Source organism: Doryrhamphus excisus, linkage group LG22, assembly GCF_037039965.1.
Source record: "Doryrhamphus excisus strain RoL-2023G ecotype Guam linkage group LG22, RoL_Dexc_Guam_v1.1, whole genome shotgun sequence".
NCBI classification, from domain to species: Eukaryota; Metazoa; Chordata; class Actinopteri; order Syngnathiformes; family Syngnathidae; genus Doryrhamphus; species Doryrhamphus excisus.
In genome coordinates this window covers 3,280,783-3,297,063 of record NC_136378.1, presented here as the reverse complement: position 1 = coordinate 3,297,063, position 16,281 = coordinate 3,280,783, and the positions used below count along the sequence as shown (strand labels likewise).

The 16,281-nt window shown below is 38.0% G+C and overlaps 2 protein-coding genes across 3 annotated transcripts in view; both read right to left on the bottom strand.

The window, feature by feature from the left end:
• Nucleotides 1-1,563: 1,563 nt before the first annotated feature.
• On the bottom strand, nt 1,564-6,005 carry rack1 (receptor for activated C kinase 1). The gene is made up of 8 exons (XM_058063260.2): nt 5,788-6,005; nt 5,258-5,429; nt 4,042-4,189; nt 3,831-3,926; nt 3,530-3,640; nt 2,169-2,309; nt 1,862-1,972; nt 1,564-1,675 (listed from the first exon to the last, which is right to left on the bottom strand). Exons 1-8 carry the CDS (start codon nt 5,894-5,896, stop codon nt 1,610-1,612), a joined length of 954 nt encoding a protein of 317 aa, XP_057919243.1. The 5' UTR covers nt 5,897-6,005; the 3' UTR covers nt 1,564-1,609.
• Nucleotides 6,006-7,739: 1,734 nt separating this feature from the next.
• col23a1b (collagen type XXIII alpha 1 chain b) overlaps nt 7,740-16,281 on the bottom strand; it is a 149,432-nt gene continuing 140,890 nt past the window's right edge. For both annotated transcript variants that reach the window (XM_058063255.2, XM_058063252.2), the window contains 14 exons: nt 15,364-15,408; nt 15,209-15,253; nt 15,046-15,126; nt 14,048-14,101; nt 13,822-13,896; nt 13,729-13,755; nt 13,589-13,648; nt 13,443-13,514; nt 13,346-13,372; nt 13,207-13,260; nt 12,035-12,121; nt 11,778-11,879; nt 11,342-11,380; nt 7,740-9,914 (listed from right to left, as the gene is read on the bottom strand). In XM_058063255.2, coding sequence (XP_057919238.2) covers nt 9,912-9,914; nt 11,342-11,380; nt 11,778-11,879; nt 12,035-12,121; nt 13,207-13,260; nt 13,346-13,372; nt 13,443-13,514; nt 13,589-13,648; nt 13,729-13,755; nt 13,822-13,896; nt 14,048-14,101; nt 15,046-15,126; nt 15,209-15,253; nt 15,364-15,408 — 771 coding nt within the window. In that variant the 3' untranslated portion in view covers nt 7,740-9,911. The remainder of the gene's footprint in view (nt 9,915-11,341; nt 11,381-11,777; nt 11,880-12,034; nt 12,122-13,206; nt 13,261-13,345; nt 13,373-13,442; nt 13,515-13,588; nt 13,649-13,728; nt 13,756-13,821; nt 13,897-14,047; nt 14,102-15,045; nt 15,127-15,208; nt 15,254-15,363; nt 15,409-16,281) is intronic.

Genomic DNA, 16,281 nt, shown 5'->3' with positions numbered 1-16,281 from the left:
CAGTGTTTTGTTTTTATCTTTTTAATCCTATTTTTTTTTGCTCATGGTCAGCTTTTAACTCCAGTGTTTTGTTTTTATCTTTTTAGTCCTATTTTATGCTCTTAGTCTTCAGCTTTTAACTCCAGTGTTATGTTTTTATCTTGTTAGTCCGATTTTATGCTCTTAGTCTTCAGCTTTTAACTCCAGTGTTATGTTTTTATCTTGTTAGTCCGATTTTATGCTCTTAGTCTTCAGCTTTTAACTCTAGTGTTTTGTTTTTATCTTGTTAGTCCTATTTTTTTTGCTCTTGGTCTTCAGCTTTTAACTCCAGTGTTTTGTTTTTATCTTTTTAGTCCTATTTTATACTCTTAGTCTTCAGCTTTTAACTCCAGTGTTTTGTTTTTATCTTGTTAGTCCTATTTTATGCTCTTAGTCTTCAGCTTTTAACTCCAGTGTTTTGTTTTTATCTTTTTAGTCCTATTTTATGCTCTTAGTCTTCAGCTTTTAACTCCAATGTTTTTTTTATCTTGTTAGTCCTATTTTTTGCTCTTGGTCTTCAGCTTTTAACTCCAGTGTTATGTTTTTATCTTTTTAGTCCTATTTTATGCTCTTAGTCTTCAGCTTTTAACTCCAGTGTTTTGTTTTTATCTTTTTAGTCATATTTTTTGCTCTTGGTCTTCAGCTTTTAACTCCAGTGTTTTGTTTTTATCTTTTTAGTGCGATTTTATGCTCTTAGTCTTCAGCTTTTAACTCCAGTGTTTTGTTTTTATCTTTTTAATCCTATTTTTTTTGCTCTTGGTCAGCTTTTAACTCCAGTGTTATGTTTTTATCTTGTTAGTCCTATTTTATGCTCTTAGTCTTCAGCTTTTAACTCCAGTGTTATGTTTTATCTTTTTAGTCCTATTTTATGCTCTTAGTCTTCAGCTTCTAACTCCAGTGTTTCCTCAGGTGGGGGTCCTCCACACTGGGGGCTGTTCAGGTCTGCCATCCTTGGGTCCTTTCGACACAGCCGGCTGGGGGTTCCTCCCTTTAATGTGGGGGTCCGCCCGTCTATTGAAGTCGGGGGGCCTGGGTGCTGGTCCTCCGATGGCACGGCCTGCAGCTTCTCCCAGTGTGGACGGCCCCAAAGGTGGCGCTTTCTTGATCCTCAGTGCCATGGCATGTCTCCCTACTGTGTGTGTGTGGGGGGGTCTAGTATGGAGGGTGGGAAAGAGGGGCTTTCTTTTTGCTTCATTTTTTTTTCCTTTGTTGTGGAAATCGTTTTAATTCTGTAAAGCACTTTGTGTTGCATTTCTTTGCAGGAAAAGTGCTATACAAATAAAGTTGATTTGAGTACTTGGGTTGTTTATTTTTCTATATTGTGTATTTTTTACTGCTTAACTGACTCTGTACTCTTGCTGCTGTGCAATACAAATTTCAATTATATGCAGGGTTAGAAAACAATCATATCTACAAGTACAAAAATGTCAGGTTTAAGGGAGTCCTTGAACTGGATTTATTTCAATTTCCGATACACGGTAACTTATTTCAAAATGAAACAGTAATAAGAAACACACAAAGCATTAAATCCACATAAACCACACATTCTTTCAAACTGTCCTTTATTCAAAGTTACTTTGATGAAAAGTTCTTATCGGGTTCCAATAGTAACCTGCCACACTCTGATAAGGTTGTCAGTGTAGCCAGCAAACAGAGTCTGCAAAATAAAAAAAAAACACAAAAAATAAAATCTCAAATATTGTTATATTATACAGTAAAACTATATTTCCCCCTCATATTTGCAGGACTGTCACCATGAGACATCAGAGCTTAAAAGTGAATGGGTATAATCACCGGGGGATTTACAAAGAGTCGCCGTGTATAATAAAAAGCAAAACATTACCTGCCCGTCAGCAGACCAAGCCAGAGAGGTGCATTGTGGGGGCTCAGCCTTGCTGTTTGTGCTGATCACCTCCTGTCTCAGCTCATCCACGATAATCTTGCCCTCCAGATCCTGTACAAAATAAATGTGCGTCCCCCGTCAGTATAAATACCGAAGCGGTTCGTACAAAAACCAGGAAGTCGGTTCCCAAAGCGCTCAGAAACAGCCTCATTGTCATCAAATAATACAGTTGGCATTGGTCTCATTGATCCATCATCGCTTTTAAACACACACACAGCACGGTCGGCATTGAGAAAAGTGTTTTTACCCAGATCTTGATACTGGGGCCGGTGGCGGCACACAGCCAGTAACGGTTGGGGCTGAAGCAGAGGGCGTTGATGGTGTCTCCGCTGTCCAGGGTGTAGAGGTGCTTGCCCTCATTCAGGTCCCACAGCATGGCTTGACCATCCTGAAGGGGACAAAACAATCCAAGTAACATTGCTGTTCAGCCTCAATCATCAATGGCAGGGGTCTCAAACACGCGGCCCGCGGGCCAAATGTGGCTTGAGGCTAGTGTGGTCCGCGCAAGTTTGATATGGATGCTGTATGGTATGTACCCAGAAAAAACAACGTTTGATTAATGTTCATGTTAAAGGTTAAATAACTTAAGTTATCCTCCCCATCCGTGTGGAAGTGGTAAGTTTTTGGCTGTTTTAAGTTTAAAAGCAAATAACTTGGAGGCTACCGTTTAGGTCGCTAGCTCTCTAGTTAGCATGAGACTCAAGACCCTGCAGTTGCGCAATATGTTGTAAATCAGGGGTCTCAAACACGCGGCCCGCAGGACACCAAGTTTGAGGCCCCCGCCTTGATATGAAAGTTTAATGTTAGTGCAGCACCGCGCAAGTTTGATATGGATGCTGTATGGTATCATGTACCCAGAATTTTTTTTTACGTTTGATTCATGTTCATGTTAAATAACTGTTAGTTATCCTCCCTACCCGTGTGGAAGTGGTAAGTTTTTGGCTTTTTTAAGTTTAAAGGAAATAACTTGAAGGCTACCGTTTAGGTCGCTAGCTCTCTAGTTTGCGAGTTAGCATGAGTCTTGAGACCCTGCAGTTGCGCAATATGTTGTAAATCAGCGGTCTCAAACACGTGGCCCGCGGGCCAAATGCGGCCCGCGGGACACTAGCTTGAGGCCCGGAAAAAAAAACCCAAAAAGAGTATAAATGTGACTATAGTCGTGTTTTGTCATGTCTACAGGGCTCTAATAATGCTTTGTTCATTTTAATCTGAAAAAAAATAATTTGTCTACCCACCAACTATATGTGGTTTCTTAAGTTTTTATTATTATTATATTTATTATTATATTAACTACTGATTGATTTTCTTTATTCTTGATTTACTTTACATCTTATTTTGTATAGAAAAATAAAAATTAAGATATTTGAGAACAGTGGAATGTTTTATCAGAGCTTTTATTGTAGAAAATCAGAATCAAAGCACTGAAAAAGTTTGTATATTTTTCTGTTTTTAATAAATACGTTTTTTTTTTGGAAAACCTGATGCGGCCCAGTCTCACCCAGACCCTAGCTCCAGTGGCCCGCCCCAAGTAAATTGAGTTTGAGACCACTAATCCAACGACGTACAGAATTGATTAATTAATTAACTGCGCTGAGAGCGAGGCGTTACCTTTCCACCAGATGCACACAGGGAGCCATCAGGCGAGACGGTCACCGTGTTCAGGTAGCCAGTATGGCCGATGTGGTTTGTCTTCAGCTTGCAGTTGGCAAGGTTCCACACCTTTGGGAACAATCAACCATTATTATATGCGGCATCACGTAGAGTCGGTCACATGATCAATTGTGTACGATGTGCCCTCATATGGAAAAGGTTTCGTCACCGTGAAACTCAGATAATACATGCAATAAATGAAAATCATCGGGCACACGGCATCACGTCTCAGTAGTGGGGGCAGGGGGGGGTAGCGTACCTTGACCATCTTGTCCCAGCCACAGGACACAATAATGGGGTTGCTGCTGTTGGGGGAGAAGCGGACACATGACACCCACTCAGAATGGCCTTCATCCTAATCACGGAAAAACAGAATATATTAACTTTAACAGCATTTTATGTCGTTTTAAATTTTTTTTTTTTAATTATCGGAAATGTCAATTAGCCGGGGTAGGCAACACCCCAACTACCTGGATCGTGTACTTGCAGACACCAAGCGTGTTCCACAGCTTGATGGTCTTGTCCCGGGAGCCAGACACAATTTGGCGGTTATCGGCAGAGAAGGCCACGCTGAGGACGTCCTTGCTGTGTCCCACAAAACGGCGAGTGGTGGCGCCACTGAGGAGACACGATAAGAAAGTTGAGAGGAATATTCAACTGCATCGAGTCCGAGGTCGGGACGAATCCTGCATGCAATCACACCTCATAATTTGCATAAACTCTGGTCTTATTTTGTAAAAAAAAAAAAAAAACATTAAAATTACATTCAGTGTTTTGTCGTTCGACTTCAGACATACAAAACATACTGACTTGATTTTGGCTTATTAAATTATGTTTTTAAATGCAACATTGCAGTTATGACCAGAGGAAACACTAATGTAGGTTCTTACAAACATTACTGCATTTTAAACTTGTGCATATTACGCATGTACTACTATAAGACAATGGTATTAACATGGGTTCTATGATTTTGGCTTATTAAATTATGTTTTTAAATGTAACATTGCAGTTATGACCAGAGGAAACACTAATGTAGGTTCTTACAAACATTACTGCATTTTAAACTTGTACATATTACACATGTACTACTATAAGACAATGGTATTAACATGGGTTCTATGATTTTGGCTTATTAAATTATGTTTTTAAATGTAACATTGCAGTTATGACCAGAGGAAACACTAATGTAGGTTCTTACAAACATTACTGCATTTGAAACTTGTGCATATTACACATGTACTACTATAAGACAATGGTATTAACATGGGTTCTATGATTTTCGCTTATTAAATTATGTTTTTAAATGCAACATTGCCGTTATGGCCAGAGGAAACACTAATGTAGGTTCTTACAAACATTACTGCATTTTAAACTTGTACATATTACACATGTACTACTATAAGACAATGGTATTAACATGGGTTCTATGATTTTGGCTTATTAAATTATGTTTTTAAATGTAACATTGCAGTTATGGCCAGAGGAAACACTAATGTAGGTTCTTACAATTACAATTCTTACATTATTAAATACTTCTGATTACCGCATTGTCCTCTTTGCATAAAAAACTATAAGAACATAAAAACTATAATACAATTTACAGGACTTAAGTACCTCAGAATAATCTACAGAGATATGAATCAGTAAGAGGTTGAAGGTTCATCTCCCTATGATGACAGGTCTTACGTGGTAAGGTCCCACAAGCGGAGGGTTCCGTCCCAGGCACCGGATAGAGCAAACTGTCCATCCGAGGAGATGACAACATCACTTACAAAGTGAGAATGGCCCTTCAATGAGCGCTGGGGGACGCCATAGTTAGTTTCATCACGGGTCAGCTTCCACATGATGATGGTCTTATCTGCGGGGAATGGGCACCATTACTTTACAACGGATACAAGTGTTGGGTCAGGGATGATACATTAACGAATAGTGATAATTTTATGAACAGATTGTAGTTTTACTTAACGCTTCAGCCACGCAGTCATTTTGTGGTTACAGGTGACGCCAGTTTATGATCGTAACCGCGGCTAAACGTTTTTCTTAGTCCGACTAGCTTAGCCAGAATGAGTCAATACCCGTTACGAATGCACGACTTCTAATGTATGTTCGGTAAATATTCACCATAAGTCTCGTTAACTTACATGACGACAGCTAACTTAGCTAGCTTACTTATGCTAGCACAGCCATGTTGTCGAAGCCGGCGGGGAGAAACTCACCTCGGGACGCCGACAGAATCATGTCGGGATATTGAGGCGTCGTGGCAATTTGGGTGACCCATCCACTGTGCCCTTTAAGGGTCCCCCTTACTGTCATCTGCTCGGTCATTTTGGCGTTGTTCGGTGATGCCTTCGACAAGGATGGATTCGGATTTTTTAGAGGTCCAATTTTACTTAGGTCCTCATCGCATCGGAGAACAGAGGAAAAGGAAGTAGCGACCCGGATGCAAAAATTATGAGGGAGGTGAAAAGCCAGCAAAGGATGCTGGGAAATGTGGAGGTTAGTCGAAACAGCGCCACACAGGCGTAAGACGGTACTACAGTTTAAAAAAGTTATTTTTAAATGTATTAATTGGTCCATTAAGTTATTGTTTTAAATTAAATTTGTATTTCTGTCCCACGCAAAAGCACCATGACATACATTTAAATGAAGCAAATTATTTTACTTAAAGGGATATTTTAAATTCATATTTGATATATCCCTTATATATAATATAAATATATAATAAATGTAATAAATATAATAATTATAATATAATATATTATATTATATTATATTATTATAATATAATATAATATAACAATATATAATTTAATTTAATATAATATATATTAGAAATAGATATAAAATAGAATAGAATAAAATAGAAAATTAAAGTAAATGTTTTAAATGTAACCATGATACATTACTTTGACTACCACTTGTCTATGATAAACAAAGCTGTCATTATATAAATATAAAAATTATTTATTATTGTTGTTGCTTTTACTTATGCATGGCAGTACACTACCAAAATGCTAACTATTACTGAATATGTACTACAATAATCAGACAGAAAAGAAATGGATGACTGAATTATTGAATAAAAAAACAAAAAAAAATGAAGTATTCTGTTTTATTTCAGGAACTCACATATTTGACAAACACAAACACGAAGAAAAAAATATCATGTTTCACGCCAGCTTTATTTGAAACTGAAAATCAGAATGCAGATTTAAAGTAGATGTAAACAATTATAAGCAGATGATAATATTTCTCTGTGTTGACATTTTCCATAGCTCAAAAACTCATTATTATCTGTATTAGCGTGTATGCATTTGCACAATCATCATATTCAAATTGTCATGTTCATGTCTAATAATTTATACTTCTAAGACATACGGGACAAAAAAAAACGCATGAAATCATACTTTTATTTTAGTCTGCATGTTAAATTGACCAAGTTACATACATATATTTAAACAACAACAATTACAAAAATAGCTTAATTCTCTTACAACCAAATACACACCCAAACATTCTCCCAAAGTTAAGCTAATACTGCGATATTAGATTACTGGCTACAACACCAAACAATCCAGTCGTTGGGCTAATGTTAAAGATTCCATTAAGCCTTAAAAGTGATCTGGGGAGGAAATCAAATGTTGACAGCTTCCAGTCAAATCGAAAAAAAAGTGTGCATTACAGAGAAAACAATTCAACCATTCATATGACTAAAATCAAATAATTAAGAATACACAACATCTTCCTGGTACAATTACGTGAATAAAACTTTATGTACATAAAGTCAATTGGATGCACTGAAAGAATAACGGGACTCTGGCACTTTGGTGATTTCAAATCCTGATTAATAATACAAAAAAAAAACATTTTAATACAAAATAAAACAATGTACTTTATCTGGATTGCATACAAAGAATTGCAATGTGCGTTGGAGAGAACGTTCAGCCCACCAGCCAAGGTCAAGCAAGGTCCAATAGAGTCCCCTGAACTATTTAGTGGTGTAATGGTCTGATCTGGTTTCAACCAGTCCTTGGCTAGACGGCTGAGCATCTCAGCCAGATGGTGACTCATAATAAAACTATATATGAGAGATATTAATTAAAACAGACACATGCATGTTGCAGTACCCATCCAGAACAAAGTAGTTAGCTATTTTTTTTTTAATTTAGCCCCTATTCTTATATAATCATCACAGTACAGTATGTCTTAAAACCTTACATACACTGTATAGGAAGCCCGACTCTAAACACATTAATAATATCCAGTAAATGTGATGCAAACACCAACCAATAAAGGTTCTGTAACATTTTGTCGGAAATTCAAATAAGGCACACACACATTCATATAAAAAAATAAAAAAAAATCCACATAACTGACCCAAATGTCATACTTTAGTCGGTTAGTTCCTCAGGTTAAATGACTAATATTCATTCGAAACTATCATACAAACAACACATTTAAGTCAGCAGCAACAGCGAAGCAAAAGAATGAAAATCTCCTGATCGGTCAATAAGTGAAAAAGGGTGTCCTAACTTTTTCCATCAATGGCGACATACTAAAAAAAAATCCAGAAATAATGAAAGACATTATATTTTTTAAAACGGCCAAAAATGTTATATTTGCATTTCTGTACATTGTGCCTGAGAGGGGTTTTGTTTTGTGTCTATGATGTGCCACGGGCCAATAAAAAACTAACCACGGGACGCATCAGTTTTCAGGCAAAAATACAGATTGTTGATTGGTGCACTGGTTTACCATCAATACTGTCGTGGCTACTTCAAATATTAAAAAAAAAAAACACGGGCCAATAAAAAACAAACCATGGGACACATCAGTTTTAAGGCAAAAATACAGATTGTTGATTGGTGTACTGGTTTACCATCAATACTGTCATGGCTCCTTCAAATATTAAAAAAAAAACCACAGGCCAATAAAAACCAAACCATGGGACACACCAGTTTTAAGGCAAAAATACAGATTGTTGATTGGTGCACTGGTTTACCTACTGTTGTGGCTACTTCCAATATTAAAAAAAAAACCACGGGCCAATAAAAACCAAACCATGGGACACACCAGTTTTACGGCAAAAATACAGATTGTTGATTGGTGCACTGGTTTACCATCAATACTGTTGTGGCTACTTCAAATATTAAAAAAAAAAAAAAAAAACACGGGCCAATAAAAAACAAACCATGGGACACACCAGTTTTACGGCAAAAATACAGATTGTTGATTGGTGCACTGGTTTACCATCAATACTGTTGTGGCTACTTCAAATATTAAAAAAAAAACACGGGCCAATAAAAACCAAACCATGGGACACATCAGTTTTAAGGCAAAAATACAGATTGTTGATTGGTGCACTGGTTTACCAGCAATACTGTCGTGGCTACTTCAAATATTAAAAAAAAACATGGGCCAATAAAAAACAAACCATGGGACACACCAGTTTTAAGGCAAAAATACAGATTGTTGATTGGTGCACTGGTTTACCATCAATACTGTTGTGGCTACTTCAAATATTTAAAAAAAAAACACGGGCCAATAAAAACCAAACCATGGGACACACCAGTTTTAAGGCAAAAATACAGATTGTTGATTGGTGCACTGGTTTACCATCAATACTGTCATGGCTACTTCAAATATTAAAAAGAACCCAAAAAAAACTGCATAGGAATGCAAAATGTAACTGGCCGAGAAAGCACATCTCTACTGCCGAATAAAAAAAAAAAATCAGTAAAAAGCCTGCAAAAGACGTCGTAATTATGCAGTTAATTCTTCCCGTAATACCCAAGCATAATACTGCACGTGCTGTCAATCCTTCCTTCATCAGCCACAGCATCCCAGGGGGTGGTGGGGAATCGTGGAAGTGGATTTGTCGCCCCCCTCCTGGAGAGTCTCCATTAAGGAGCCTTTTAAGTGTTCACCGTGACACCAAGGCAGTGCATGTTGAGCTCCCGCCTCCTTAAAGTGTTCCTGTTCTCCAAGCAGGCCCTCACGGCTGAACGAGACGCTTACGTTTAAGCTTCTGCCTCGCCATCTCCTCCTTTTTTCGGAAAAACAGAGAGGAAAAAAGACATCCAAGCATCCAATCAGCCCGTGTCAGTCAGCCTTTGTTAGTAACGACACTTTAGACTCCCAACACGATGCATCTGGTCCCGCTTCCAGTTCAGTTCCTTCAAGCGTGGCTGCTTTTTTTTTCTAAACAACATGGATCTCTGGAGTTCTTATAATACCATGGAGGCGTCCATGCTTCAATATATTATATAAAAATGAAAAGGTAATCAGTTGCAATATATACCATAACAATATGTACAGATTCCATGCTGCTGGTTAGTCATCACTGCAAAAGAAGACAACAGAGGGGATACGGTTAGTTGCTTAGTCATACCAAAACAAAAACAAATAGGGGTGTCCAACATCTGGTCTCTGACTGGTAAAACATCACACTACTAATCTTGAAGTACGACACCTCGATCAAGATTATCAGCCAATGATGACCACTTAAAAAAACTCACAATATATCCAGTATATATATCATTTCTTTATCACTAAAATAACCTATAATAATAATAATAATAATAATTATTATTATTATTATATAGGTTATAGGTTATTCATAGTAAAAGAACCTATAATAATAATAGTAATGATTATTATTATTATTATAGGTTATTTTACTCAAATAACCTATAATAATAATAATAATAATTACTATTATTATAGGTTATTTTACAAAAATGATATATACTGTATAATACTAATATTAATTATAATAATATTATAATATAATATTTAATAATATTAATATTAATAACATTATATTATAATTAATAATCGTAATTATTATTAAAATAATAATAGTAATTATTATTATTATAGGTTATTTTACTCAAATAACCTATAATAATAATAAAAATAATAATAGTAATTATTATTATTATTATAGGTTATTTCACTGATATAGAAATGATATACGTATATACTGTATGTATTGTCAGTTTTTTATATATTGGTTTATATTTAGGTTATTTAGGTTATTTATAGTAAAATAACCTATAATAATAATAATAGTAAATATTATTATTATTATTATTAATAGTAATAGTAATTATTATTATAGGTTATTTTACTGATATAGAAATGATATATATACTGTCTATATTGTGAGTTTTTAAATAATATAAATACTAACAACATTATTATTATTATTATATTATTATTATTATAATATAATATATCATAATATAATAATAATCAATTTGATATTTGTATATTGCTTAGCTGGTGTACAATGACTCTGCTTCACTGATCGCCATTATCTTAAAATTAAAATGACAACTGTGGCTCGCGGCTACCTCTCTGCAGGTCACTAGCGTGTGTGAGTGCCAGGAAGAAAAGCTCTGACTGGCATGAGTATATCTCCAGACCACGAGAGTTTATTTTTTTTAATCTGTCTTATATTCCGGCGAATATGTTTTTTTTGTCTTATCACCTACTATATAATAGAAAACTGCAATATAGGCTGTTTTCCTTAAATATATAATTCCTTAGCAGTGCCTGACCTACAATTCAGTAGTTTTAACAGATTTAAGAAATTAAAACATGAGGTGAAATCCTGACATTTTTCTCAATGAAAAAATATTTTCGGACACCCATGCATTAAACTCAGTGTAAGTCTTCCCGGTATCAAACCAGCACACACATTCCAATCTCACTGAGCCATAATGCAAGGCTAATATCTATACAGGATGCCAGTACAAACCGTACCTTGTGCCAGCAGCCTGGTATGGGCAACCCGTCGTGTCCCTGCATGGACACAACAACAGAAAATGCTTATTAACAAGCTAATACATTATATTTATTGAATATATTTATATATAGTTCATCTTCTATGACTGTAGAATGTTTTTAAAAAATCAGCAAATGTTATTATATATGTTTGTTTACTGTTTATAAGGTGTTAATATAATGTTAATCCTAAAGTTACGCAAAGTAATTAATATTCGATGTGTGAAATTATACATATACTGTATGTCAGGATAAAAAAAAATTAATAATTTCTTCCCTCTTTTGTCACTTTTAGATAAAAGAAGATAAAAATCCACTTTAATATTCAATAGTCTTTATTAGTGAGTACACATAAAATGTTGTGATTGAGGTAAGGAAGGAAAAACAGAAATACTGTAGAGCAGAAATACCGTACCACAGGACAAAGGGCCACAGGGGCAGAAGGAGGAAGAGGAGGAGGAGGAGGAGAAGAGAGTGCTCCTTCCGCACGAGAGACATCTTTTTTGTCATCACAACCCTGTCAGCAAGAGTCAGTTACACAACTCGGAGGAAAGACGTTGCAGAGAAGTGAAAACGGAAAAGATAGATTCAGGACTCGGATGGAGATGTAGAGGTTGGTGTGTGTGTGTGTGTGTGTGTGTGTGTGTGTGTGTGTCGGTGGAGGTCACATACCACAGGACAAGGTTGGTCCAGACCCGGAGGACCTTGTTCTCCCTTCTGACCCTTCAGTCCTCTCTTTCCGACGCTTCCTCTGTCACCCTGAATGACACAATACAACTCAGCAGTTCATACACAGCATTGATAATAAATACATATTTTCATAATAAGGGTGTACCCCGCCTGTCGCCCAAAGACAGCTGGGATAGGCTCCAGCACCCCTGTGACCCTCGTGAGGATAAGCGGTAGAAAATGAATGAATGAATGAGTTTTCCTCCTATTTTGTGTGGAAGTGGTAACTTTTTGGGTTCTTATTTTGTCTTTCCCCACCCTCGGCCATCTCTGTGTGGAGTTTGCATGTTCTCCCCGTGCATGCGTGGGTTTTCTCCGGGTACTCCGGTTTCCTCCCACATTCCAAAAACATGCTAGGTTAATTAGCGACTCCAAATTGTCCATAGGTATGAATGTGAGTGTGAATGGTTGTTTGTCTATATGTGCCCTGTGATTGGCTGGCCACCAGTCCAGGGTGTACCCCGCCTCTCGCCCAAAGACAGCTGTGATAGGCTTCAGCACCCCTCACCACCCTCGCCGTAGAAAATGAATGAATGAATGAGTTCTCCTCCTAGTTTGTGTGGAAGTGGTAACTTTTTGGCTTCTTATTTTGTCTTTCCCCTCCCTCAGCCATCTCTGTGTGGAGTTTGCATGTTGTCCCCGTGCATGTGTGGGTTTTCTCCGGGTACTCCGGTTTCCTCCCACATTCCAAAAACATGCTAGGTTAATTAGCGACTCCAAATTGTCCATAGGTATGAATGTGAGTGTGAATAGTTGTTTGTCTATATGTACCCTGTGATTGGCTGTACCCTGAATCTCACCCGAAGACAGCTGGGATAGGCTCCAGCACCCCTGTGAGATGTTTAATTTAATTTAATTTAATTTAATTTAATTTAATTTAATTTAATTTAATTTAATTTAATTTAATTTAATTTAATTTAATTTAATTTAATTTAATTTAATTTAATTTAATTTAATTTAATTTAATTTAATTTAATTTAATTTAATTTAATTTAATTTCATTATTTCATTTTATTTTATTTTATTGGAGCCAAATACTGCAATAGATCAGTATATACAGTAAGTGTGTGTAAAAAAAAATAAATTATTGACATTTCTGCATATTTTGTACCAACCTTCTCCCCTCGTTCGCCCCTGTTTCCTTTCTCTCCCATAGAGCCTGGCAAACCCTGTAAATAATGACATCATAACATACAATTCAGGATAAAAATATCTAAAATATTAATATCATATTCCATAACTCCAGATACTCACATCAAGTCCAGGTTCCCCTGGTCTGCCCTGTAAACACAACACATGATGTCACTATGGATTCATACAATAACATGGAAGACGTGTTAAGGGTGCCTACTCTTTCTCCTTTAGCCCCAGGTAGACCCACTAGGCCCGGAGAACCAGGTGAACCAGGAAGTCCGTCCAATCCCTGCAGTGGGAGCATAAAAACACATTCATTATACAACATGGTTTGATTCCTCAACAATCAAGTCCGTTACTCACGTCTGTCCCCGGTGCACCAACGTCACCCTTCTCCCCTCTGATCCCAAATCCTGGCTCCCCCTGCATCGGAGTAGAGGAACATGAGTACCAAGTAACATCTCATACCTTCATCATCACGTTGTTGTGTACTTTATTCTCACCTTTGGTCCAGGCATTCCATGCAACCCCTGAAAAACATAATTATTGTATGACTACTAATACTGACAGTATGATTGTATGATATGAGAACTCACCATAGCTCCAGGGGACCCGGGTACTCCAGGCGGACCAGGTGGGCCAGGAAGACCCGGTTGGGAAATCATTTGAACCTGAGTAAAGAAACGTCATCTTTCATTGTGATGCTGTGATGTCTGGTCTTTTATGATGTATAATTGCTAATATACATACAATACTACATGATGATCTATATATGAAATACAGTACATACAGTACTCATCCCAGTAAGGAAATGACACTCACCAGGTTGTCATCCAGTCTGCAGTCGCCCTTCTCTCCTTTCTGTCCATCCACACCCTGAAAAATAAAAACTTTATACTTTACGTGGCAGTTGCTGGAGCCTATCCCAGCTGTCTTCAAGCGAGAGGCGGGGTTACACCCTGGACTGGTGGCCAGCCAATCACAGGGCACATATAGACAAACAACCATTCACACTCACATTCATACCTATGGACAATTTGGAGTCGCTAATTAACCTAGCATGTTTTTGGAATGTGGTAGGAAACCGGAATACTCGGAAAAAACCCACGCATGCACAAGGAGAACATGCAAACTCCACACAGAGATGGCCGAGGGTCGGAAAAGACAATATAAGAAGCCAAAAAGTTACCACTTCCACACAAAATAGGAGAACTCATTCATTCATTCATTTTCTACCACTTATCCTCTCAAGGGTCGCAGGGGGTGCTGGAGCCTATCCCAGCTGTCTTTAGGCGAGAGGCGGGGTACACCCTGGACTGGTCGACATATAGACAAACAACCATTCACACTCACATTCATACCTATGGACAATTTTGAGTCGCTAATTAGCCTAGCATGTTTTTGGAATGTGGGAGGAAACCGGATTACCCGGAGAAAACCCACACAGAGATGGCCGAGGGTGGGGAAAGACAAAAATAAAAAGCCAAAAAGTTACCACTTCCACACAAAATAGGAGGAGAACTCATTGATTCATTCATTTTCAACTGCTTATCCTCACAACGGTTGCTGGAGCCTATCCCAGCTTCGGGCGAGAGGCGGGGTTACACGCTGGACTGGTCGCCAGCCAATCACAGGGCACATATAGACAAACAACCATTCACACTCACACCCCGCCTCTCGCCCCAAGACAGCCGGGATAGGCTCCAGCACCCCTTGCGACCCTCGTGAGGATAAGCGATACAAAATAAATGAATGAATATCTTTTTGGATTCTCCAGGTGTACCTAATAAACTGACCAGTGAATGTATCTGACTGCTTACCGCAGGTCCCGAAAGCCCCATCTCTCCCTTTTCTCCTCGATCCCCTGGTGGTCCCATTTCACCGATGTCGCCTTTAAATCCCTGGTGGCCCCCGCCCAAAAAAAGGACCAATGAATGGCGACCCATAAATATATGTACGTTATATGTATGTTCCTCCACGTACCATCTCTCCATCTACTCCAGCTGGCCCTGGTAAGCCGAGCTCCCCCTGATGAAAGCATATAAACACTCTTAGTTTATGAACTTGACTGGCTTTAACATTAATTTGAGTATATTATGTTCACTTTAATACAGATAATAATAATAATATTGGCATACCTTTTCTCCTGGAGGACCTTGGGGGCCAGGTGGTCCTGGTGGGCCCTGGTGAAACAAGCCACATCGGTCAATGCCAACTCAAAACTGAAGTTTGGAGTCAAAAATGTTACGCATATGAAATGCTAAATAAGCTATGATTTAAATGCATGCAAGCAAACTTAATAAAGCGTCCATCGGTCATATTCTTGCACACGCATGTAACATATATGAATGACAGGAATCTCCCGTGCATGCTAGATCCACCTCAGAGCAAATTTGTATGCCGGTTGGTGACAGACAGCTCCCTTAAATCAAGCTCTTAAATCTCCGCATCCGCAAGAATCCACCTTGCTACACTTATTACTTTCCCCTCTGAAGTCCTCGGCCATCTTGAAGTCATAAAAAAAAAAAAAAAAAAAAAAAAGGAAACCACATTGCCTCCTGGAGGTGTACATGGCGCTCTGTGAGCTCCTTGCTAATTTACGACATTGTGTTTGTTTTCCATTAAAACCATGGAAAGCACAGCAATAAGCATCGCAACCCATGCAAACAATTATTGAATTCATTCATTCATTTTCTACCGCTTTTTCCTCACGAGGGTCGCGGGAGGTGCTGGAGCCTATCCCAGCTGTCTTCGGGGGCGAGAGGCGGGGTTACACGCTGGACTGGTCGCCAGCCAATCACAGGGCACATATAGACAAACAACCATTCACACTCACATTCATACCTATGGACAATTTGGAGTCGCTAATTAACCTAGCATGTTTTTGGAATGTGGGAGGAAACCGGAGTACCCGGAGAAAACTCACGCATGCATGGAGAGAACATGTAAACTCCACAAAAAGATGTCCGAGGGTGGGGAAACACAAAATAAGAAGCCAAAAAGTTACCACTTCCACACAAAGTAGGAGGAGAACTCATTCATTCATTCATTTTCTA